Source organism: Molothrus aeneus, chromosome 3 (genome assembly GCF_037042795.1).
Source record: "Molothrus aeneus isolate 106 chromosome 3, BPBGC_Maene_1.0, whole genome shotgun sequence".
Taxonomy (NCBI): Eukaryota; Metazoa; Chordata; class Aves; order Passeriformes; family Icteridae; genus Molothrus; species Molothrus aeneus.
Window position 1 is genome coordinate 77,629,174 of NC_089648.1, and position 9,870 is coordinate 77,639,043.

The 9,870-nt window shown below is 43.0% G+C and overlaps 1 protein-coding gene across 1 annotated transcript; it reads right to left on the bottom strand.

The window, feature by feature from the left end:
- Positions 1 to 657: 657 nt before the first annotated feature.
- KCNF1 (potassium voltage-gated channel modifier subfamily F member 1) lies at positions 658 to 3,204 on the bottom strand. The gene is made up of 2 exons (XM_066545852.1): positions 2,793 to 3,204; positions 658 to 2,691 (listed from the first exon to the last, which is right to left on the bottom strand). The coding sequence occupies exon 2, from the start codon at positions 2,491 to 2,493 to the stop codon at positions 1,030 to 1,032; it is 1,464 nt and encodes a 487-aa protein (XP_066401949.1). The 5' UTR covers positions 2,494 to 2,691; positions 2,793 to 3,204; the 3' UTR covers positions 658 to 1,029.
- Positions 3,205 to 9,870: the final 6,666 nt, after the last annotated feature.

A 9,870-nucleotide genomic window follows, 5' to 3' on the forward strand; every position in this document is an offset into this window, starting at 1 on the left:
TTGCAGTTATTGTATTTTTAAAACAATACAATTTGCAGTATTGTATTGTTTTAAAAAATAACCTAATAACATGTTTACTCAGCTAGATATCTTTACTAAAAATCAATTGGAGACTATACTATTTTTACTGAAACTTTCTGTGCACTTACTTTCAAAGAGTTAGTTTCTTATTTAGAATTACTCAATTTAACTTCCTTATAAACTTCCCTTGGTTTAGTAGAGAATTAAAGATACCATGATTTAACTTACAGTTTTAAAAAGCTACTTAATTATAAATCCTTCCTGAAAGATCCCTGCATATATAAATCATCCAGCAATTAATAGCTAGAACAAATATTTTTAAATTTGCTCCTTAAAATACACTGATTCTGTTCTGTATCTCTGCTCAAAATATAGTTCAAAATAAACTTTTTCTGGAAAGCAGAACAGAAACCTATCCAAAAAGTTGACCCCAAAGTACATTTTACAAAACAAAGCCATTTATTCACTCTGATATTCTGCACACAATATGCTGATACCTTCGGTATCTCTAGGCTCAAACTGCTTGTAACATTTTGCTGTAAGCCTGAATCTAATACAAATGAGAGGCTGCTTTAATTTTTTTAAGGAGCAGTTCCCCTAGCTGCAAAGGCATTGAAGAGAGCCTGGAAGACACAATCTGTGTGATGCTGCTCTTTATTGTCACAGGTACAAAGTTCTGATGTGGCAATGTTGCACATTCGAGTCATTGAACATTTACGGATCAGGAAGGATTTTTCAGTCTCTGAAATGGTTACAAATGGTTTTTGCCAGAACACACTCAATATAAGCAGTCTGATCTCAGACTGCTGGAGTCCTACTGTTTTATTTTGGGTGAATAATGGTAAAGTCTTACCAACTGTTGATGGAGAAGCCATGGGGTTAATTTATATTCATGTTGGAAAAGCAAAGCAGTGCTCCCTCCCAACTCTGACAGATCTGTGAGTCCCTTCCATAGCTGATTGTCAGGTTATCCCGATCTGCAGCTTAGCGCTGACAACAGCTCACAGTTTATTTGCAGCTTTGAAGCCTGGTCCTATGGTGTTTCTCTTCTGACAGGAGATGAATAAAGGTGTCACTGTGGGAGACTTTTATCCGGCTGCTATAAAAAGGAGCCTCTTTGCTTTCCCTTGAAAGATCCTCCAGTTCACTTCTGGAGCCTGCGGCTTTCCCCTCAGCAGAGTTTAGTTCCATCAGCTCCAATTCATGTTTGGCAGCTGTTTCTAAAACTCTCTGTTTGTTGTAATACCTGACAAAGTTGTTAATGATGGGATGGATGGGGAGGGCGATCGCTATCACTCCACAAAGAAAACTGATGGCAGCATTCAGTTTTCCTAGTGTTGTTTTAGGGTAAATGTCTCCATATCCAACTGTGGTCATGGTAATGATTGCCCACCAAAATGATTGAGGGATGCTTTTGAATAGAGTTTCAGGGTGACTTTGTTCCATGGTATAACCTAGGGCAGAAAAGACAAAGATTCCAACAGCTAAGTACATGAGGAGCAGCCCGAGCTCCTTAAAGCTGCGTTTCAGGGCATAGGTTAGGGTCTGGAGCCCTGAGGAATGCCGCGCGAGCTTGAAAATCCTCGCGATCCTCATGATGCGCAGTGCCTGGACAGCCTGCTGGACATTGCTCAGCTCCATCAGCTTGGCTCCCAGGTGGGTCAAGGTCAGGCTGACGTAGAAAGGAAGTATTGCTAGCACATCAACAATGTTCATGAAAGACAGGGCAAAGTGGAGTTTGTTGGGAGAGGAGATCAGCCTCAGCACGTACTCCATGGTGAACCAGCCTATGCAGGCAGTCTCGATGCTGTCCAGGGTCGGGTGCTCCATACGGTTCCCCTCTGCATCTACCACCTGCAAGTCTGGGATGGTCCCCACACACATCACAACAGAGGAGATCAAAATGAACAGAAATGACAGTACAGCAATCACTCTAGCTGGATAGGATGATTCTGGTTTCTCCAGAAATTTCCAGATGCATTTTTGGCACTTTTTCCAGCGACTTTCTGAGGCATCGACTCCCAAGTCATCCAGAATGAGTTGCACCCTTCGGGCTATTTCTTCCAGTTCCTCCTTTTTTTCACTTAGGTGAGCTTTGCAGCAGTCATCCAAAAATTGCAGATCCACTTTCCAAAATTCCATTTCATTCTTGAAACATATGGGGCATATTCCTTTCTTCATGTGAATTTCCCCAAAGTAGTACACGTCAATAATGCATTTGAAAGCATCTGGATCTCTGTCAAAGTAAAACTCTCTCTTTCCAGGATCATAGTCATCACAGAGGGAAAATATGCTATCGTATCCCCCCGATAAACAATTGACCAGCTCTGCCAGCCGTGTTTCTGGGTACTGATTCAGGTTATCTCCGTAGAACACCTGCCTTACCCCGCCGACATTGACTACAATCTCCATTTCTTCACTTTTTTCTGATCCATCACTGTCCACATCTGGAAACCTAGAGTCACCTGCCATTTTATGATTGTATTGGATTTTGGTTGATTTTTAGCCCGTTGTTTGGTTTCACAGCTTTGTGGTTTTAATCTCTCATGAAAGCAAATCAGCACTGAGGCAGCTCTGTTACAAATGTCACCAAACTGCCCTGGAGTCCTGGTGGGAAAGGTTACTGATAGAAACCTGCGGTCGGGAAAGCCTGGTGAGGAATGCAACAAGCTGCAGGGAAAAGACAAGTCATCGGGCTGCTGTGCCTGCAAGCAGGGTGTTAGAAAGCTCCAGCAGACTGGAAAGAGAAGAAACCATTTAATAAAACTCACCAGTCTGTTCAGTGCTCGAGAGTCTTTTCAGGTCCCATTCTGTCTCTAAAAGGGATATCTATTCACAGCTTGGAAGTCACGGCAGAGAAATAAATCCCGAGCTCTGATTAAGGCACGGTGCGGTGAGTGACAGCTCTGAGACAGCCGGCGGGGCGAGCCCACGGGAGCTGCCGCGGCTTCTCCCTTCGATTCCACTGACTTCCCTAGAAAGCTGCTTTTGAATTTGTTTCTCTTTCCGCTTTCTGTTTACTTTAAGGTCTTCCAGAGTTCATCTGCTGACTCTCGCACATAGTCAGTCGGTGCAAACAGGCAGAGGAGAAACTTGTGCTTGTTTTCCCTTCGCTGTTTCCCAGCACAATAGGGAGCCTGGGCTGCCAGGAGTCCTTTCCAAACTCTACCCTCTCCTGGTGAAACGCAGCAAAGCACCAGCTGCACAGAAAGCTCTTCTCAGCTATTTATACGCCTGCCCAGTGGTACAATGATGCGTTTCTATTCTGACAGGAACTTGAAGGAGTTTTTATAACATTTTGTTTTATCACATGCAAAGCCTAATCGTGTATAAAGTCATCCAGAGCTCAGAGACACACAAATATTTTCTCCAGGCAGAAACCAGAAGAAGCAATACTGTGTTTTGGGAATAAACATTTGGCATAAATCCTACTCTCAGTGAGACAGGAGCAACTCTAGAGCATCTCTGTCCTGTGTCAGGACACTGAGTTAATTTGGATTTGTATTGGTGTCTTTGAGAAAGAAGCAGAGACCATAAAGTTTCTGTTGCAGATGTGGAGCAAAACCTCCCCTACACTCTGTGCGTGTTTCCCAAAGCTATTGGTTCCTCACTTTTAGCTACATTTCTGTGACCTGTAGTCAGCTGAGCCTGAGGAGGGTTTGAGTAATTTACATCTATTATGATATCTCAGTGACTGCTACTTACCAGAAGCAATGCTTTGTACTACATCCAGCTCTTTAAAAGTAAAAGTAGAATAACAAGCATTTCCTTTTAACTTTGTTTTCTCTGAATTCCAGGATTTGAAGAACATTTTCCCCCCAGACCTCTACAGGCAGGAAACCTACCACCCTTAAATTCTTAAATCTGACTCTACAGTTCATTTTAGTGGATCCAGGAAAACCTACAGTTCATAAGCTAACTGTTTCTGGCCACAGCAGAATTATCTGCACCAGCAAGTTATGATCGTTTCCAATTTACTGGCTTCTGAAAAGCTTCTCAGTAGAGGGGAATAGAGAGGACCAAATCCAGCTGACTGTTTGCTTCTCCAGGCTTGTGTCTATCCTGGGAGAAAGGTGAGATCTGTGGTGTGCCTGCTGTCCTCCTGCTGGTGTCACACAGCCAGGGGGACCCTGCTGAGTACACAGTGTTCCTGCTCCACTGTCTCAAAAGCTTATGGGTGATTAATGAGAGATTGTGCACCAGACCTCATCTTGACATGGCATGTGGTCATAGTGTCACATACCCAGGAAAAGGGAATATCAGGTCCCAGGAAGAGAGTAATATCTATTAATCTACACAGTGTCATGCTGTGAACCTCTGGAGGCCAGAGTCACCTTCATGTGCTCCCGAGTGTGCTGCATAGTTTGGGTATAATACAAGAAGTCCCTTGAATTTTTTTCCAGACACATATAAATTTGCTGATACTTGCAAGCTTCTTGAGACAAAAGAAATGCTTTGGAGACCTGCAAAAACCCTCAGTTTTTCGGGTTCATCAATAAATAATTACCCACCTGTGGCTTTCCTGCTTACTAGCTAACTTGGCATTAGCAAAATAAATTTTAAGATGCCAATAGCAGTGATATGCTTGCACAGGGGAAAATGCAGATGGGATTACTTATCCAATCTTACAAAACAAAATCAAGATCTGGAAAAGTTAGGCTTCGAATTTTGTCACACTGCATAAGCATAGGGAAAAGTTCTGTAGATTTAAATCCTCAGATTTAACCATCTCAGATCTTACTCTCTTTGATCAACAATTCATTCCAGTGACCTTTTCGTTTTTCTCTAGGTAATGATGAGAAATCAATGCAGGGTCCAGCACGATCAACACTGAGACCTTTGTTTCCAAAAAGGCTTTTCCCCTCCCTTATCCCTCCCTGTCCATTTTACAGAACAAATACCTACAAAAAGGCACACAGGACATTGTTCCATTTGAAAGGTGAAATCAGCTCCTTTCAGATGATAAATCTCAGCACATTCTCAAAAGGTTGAGAAGAAACTATTTTTGAAATGCCAGATCTGTCCTTATAAAGACTTTACTTAGTGTGGCTGCTAAAATCCTTGTGCTTTATTCTCCCTCGTCTTGCACCTTTTCAGAGTTCTTTACACCTTTCAGTGTGCCTGTGAAATGTTAGAGGAGATCTGGTAGCATTTTAAATCCACTTGGGCAAATGTAAATGATCCAAAGAATGGTCAGGGAAATCATAATGAATTAAACCCTTGTTTTTTGTAGCTGAAAAGAGTGACACAGGCTTGTTTGATGAATGTTTGTATCAGATGTATCACAGATCAGCAAACAACAGGAGCAGAAATAATAATTTGCAGCAAAAAATTTATTCCATTAATTCATTTTTTCATCCACAAAAAGAAAGCTTCTCTAATCTAAAAATTTCAGTAGATAATTGTTGCCCTATAACTCATTTATGACCAGATTGCTGCAATTATTAAGGCTCCTAAATTCAACTTCTGTTGCCTGTGAGAACAGGTCAAGATGTGCTGTGTCTGCTGGAAGCAATATGTGCTGGCAATTGAATTCCTACAGACCCAACAAGAAACACAGAGGGGTTTTTTCCTGTGTCGGTGCTTTGGCTCAGAGAACAACACATGGATTTGAGCTGACAGTTGTGTTAAGTTTTGGCTGTGGTTCAGACAGGCTCCTTCAGGGAGGTGGAGGAGGAGGAGGAGGAGGAGGAGGAGGAGGAGGAGGAGGAGGAGGAGAAGGAGGAGGAGGAGGAGGAGAAGGAGGAGAAGGAGGTGGACAAGGAGGAGGAGGCCCAGCCAGACACCAAGCCCTGCAGCCTGAGCAAAGGGCTCCTGGGTTGCTGGGCATCCCTGCTGGGGCGGGGGCTGCATTTGGTGGGGGTGCCAATGTCCCAGGGTGGGGCTTGAACTGCATCAGGTCGTGGTCCACTAAGTGTGGGTGGAGCTCAGATGGGTCCCCAGTGACACTGGCTCCTTTTGAGGGAAGTGGGTGGCACAGAGCACCCACAAGGCAGCACAGGGACCTGCAGTAACCACAGTCCCCAGGGAATGCCCACGTTCAAGGTTTACCTCCTTTGTTGACCACTTTTTGGGAAAGGACATTTACGCCTGAGTGGCTTTGTGCAGTCTGGGAAGAGAGATTGCTCCTCTTGAGTGCTAGTCTGGCTCATACTACATTCCTGAATCCCAGCACTCTTGAGTGCTAGTCTGGCTCATACTACATTCTTGAACCCCAGCCAGCACCTCTGTCCTCCTGTCAGATGCACTGAGCTGCTCCCCACGGAGCTGTGGGCAGTAGTGGTGCCTGAAGGACTGTGAATGGGTTAGGAGGCAACCCTAGGGAGATAAGTTTGGATTCCACTGAGAGAAGGGTGCTTAGTACAGAGGCAGGACTTGGACAGCCTCTCTGCAAGCAGGCTATGGTGCAATCAGCCCCTGCCTGCACTGAGCACAGCCCTGCATCTGCCCTCTCCCTTCTCCCAAAATCACAGGCAAGCTCAAGAAAGTTTAGGGACCTGACTCTGACTGTCCAAGTAAGAAACAGCTAAAGCATGTCTGGCACAGATCCAGCCCACACTGACCAGCTAACATGGACATTTCCAAGCCATCATGTGACCATCAGAGACAATTCCCAACAGAGAATTTACAGGCAGCACCAGTACTGCAGATTAAAAGGACTTCCTAAAACAGATGGAGACCAGTTGTCAGTTTGCCTCAATGCCCAGGGACATCCTTGGGCACATGTAAATCTGCTTATACTCAGTATAAGCACACATTCTCTGTTGTGTCATATTTGGGTTTTAAATGACACATGCAGTACTGGACCTGTGATAGATCCAGCAGGAGATCTCAGCATCTAACACACCACCACTTATTTTAGACTAGATGCAGACTATGGAGAGCCACTAGAGACAGGAACATGTCACCAAAATTACCTATAGAAAAGTCAATCAGGGACCTAAAGGAGGATGAAGAATGGAAATATCTTATTCTTTCTCCCTTCCTTGGGGTATTGTGGGGTCAAAGTTTTCAGCCAGTTGCATGGACATCGCTTCTTCACTGACAGTACAAGGTTCTGTATGGGAAAAGCACTATGTAATTACTTCATGCCAATCACAAGAAATGGGAAGCAGATAACCTGGAAGGACGGGAAGGAATTAATGATGTCATTCTGGACTTCAGAAAGAGCAAGTCATCCAGTGTAAGACTGATGTCTGAGCAGCTATTCTGACTGCTTTACCACAGCCAGCTTTAGTAAGAAGTTCAAGAAAGATTTTGCTGAAAGAACCCTTTAGGCTTTCCAAATCTAAGGAGTATTCTACTGGTTAGTGCAGCAATATCACAATCACACTGGAAGATCCAGCACACCCTCTTTGGCAAATTAATCCAGCTACTGCAACATGTTGGTTTATCCTTCATAGCTCAATATTTTAAGTCTGTTTTCAAATCACACCTTCTTTTATCCTTGTAACATGCTCTACAATAAAGTCAGCTGTTTTGACACAGCAAGAACACATGGATTGCCTTCCCTTGGGCACTGTGGTTCCCAGCATGGATATGGTGGTGCTGCCATAGCACCGGCACCAGCCTCATGCACCTCCCCAGCACACCTGAAGAGCAGCAGGACATGAGTTGATGTCATGGGCTGTTAGCACCAGGGCCTGTGGGAGAGGAGCTGTGGGCACTGACTGCCTGCAGGAAACCTCTGTGATGCAGTGGCAGCAGCTCCTGGTCCCAGCACTGATGTGTGTCTTGTGTGTGTAGCCATGAGCTGCTGGAATGAATCTGAGCTTCAGCATGAAAGATGTTCATTGCTCACTACTGCTATTTCTAGCAACAGATGAGTCTTTTAAATCCCTTGATATGGTAAAAGAAAGGTCCCTGTAAAGCTAGAGAAACAAATTGTCTACTTCTTTTAATACATCTCTGTGCTTTGTGTGATGTTTCTCAATACATAAAACTTCCTTCAGATTGATATATTAAGAACAAGGGATTTTGAAATGTCTGAACTGAGATGGGTATCTGGACAGTAACAGATATGTTCACCTTGCAAATCTGATTTTATGTGTCTCTGTTTCCAGCATATTTATATATTTCTCCAAGACTATTATTTCAAAGTAGTTTTTTCCCAGTTTATTTCTCCTCTCTTAGCTACTTTGTTCTTTTTTTAAAGTTCAAAATTTATACATAGTCAGTTTATTGTATCAGAGCTTTTAATTAATACCTTATTAAAGGGCTGGTAATAGCTTGCTGTTGGCCTTGCTTTCCATTTGACATTAATATGTCTGTTTTCCTGTACTATTAGACCTGCCTTAAGTGACCACTCAGGAGTACAGCCAAATCTCTGATTTAATGTAAATGACTTCAAATAAATAAAATGCAACCTTCCTTTTAAGCAGCAAACAGATGGGTTCAAATTAAGCATATCAGTGAGCCATGAATAGGATGGGAGTTGGAGATGCTGTAAAAGATTTAAGAACCTTGGCTTGTTTACAGCATGACTGTCTCTTGAGGAAGGACTGGAATTCTGTTTCTTGCTCTTAAACACTGCCATCAAAAGCTTTGAATGTGGTTGCATGTACAAAGAAAAGCAAAAAACGAGGTGAAAAGACTTACTACAGTTGCAGAGAGACAATGACTTAAAAATTAGGAATTGCATATACATTGAATATGGTCCAAAAATGGTCCAAAAATTTGCACATGCACATGTAATTAGGAGCTGTATCATAGTAAATAGGCACAAGGTGATTCAATGCAGTTTCCATGGGTGATCTCAGCACTGGCATTTCTCAGCTCTGACTGTCTGCCTTTGCACTCCCACTGTTGGCTTTTATCACAACTGGCTGTAAGTGATTTCCTGCAGGAGCCATGACATCCTGGTGCTGCTGCCCAGCAGCTTCCCTGGAGCCAGCTCGAATGTGGGAGGCCCAGCAGAGAAATGTAAATGGTACTGGGGTAAGTAAGCAGATAAAGGTAATGGTACTATCAGAGGGTCTTGCTGGTGGCTCTGGTGAAGTGATGGGCCTGGCCTTCCCAAAGGTGAACATTCCCATCACTACCAAATGATTTTGTTACCAACAGTTGACTTGAAGAAAAGACCAAGACCGTGGCAGCAGAGAGGGAGGTGAAATGGGCAGACTGTCTCCTAAGTTTTGGCAGCCAAGACACAAAGACAGATCTAAGGCTGATGGGGCAGAGGTTTTTAATGTGGTTTTATGTGTTTTCTTTTTAAAAATTCAACCCTGCAGCCCTCTACTGTGCTTGGAGTTTGAATGGTGATTAATAATATTCTGTACAAGCTATCATTCCTAATTCTTTGAAAAAGGAGCATGTGTAGCAATTCAATGTGTACCATTTAAGAATAGAAGTTATTTTCATATAAACTAATATTTGTTATTGTGTCAAATCAAAATGAGGAATATAATAAAATAGTTCATAGTTCTGCTGCTATGGTCAAAAGTACTCCTATATGTCTGCTCAATGAAGAAGAAAGAATATGTAATCTTTTCTATGAAAAAGCGGTAAAGAACACCTGTTGGGAAAAAAAAAAGAAGAAAACAATTCATCAGTGCATTGAAACAGAACTAAAAAATAAAATACTTTCATTGATTCTAGAAAACATGGCAGCAGAGAGAAAAATACAGGCTTCAGCAAAGCCTGCAATTCTCAGAAGCTCTTGTCAATGCAGCTATAGTTTTCCTTCTTGCAGGGAGTGGTAGAAGATGAAGGAGAGGAAGGCGTGTAGGCAGAAGTAGAGGCAGAGTTCATATTTTCACAATTCTGCAATTACCCATCGAGGCAACCTGTGGACATTTGACTTCATTAAACCCTGCAGGACTGAGGGCTGTGGCAGGATGCCCTAGAGCC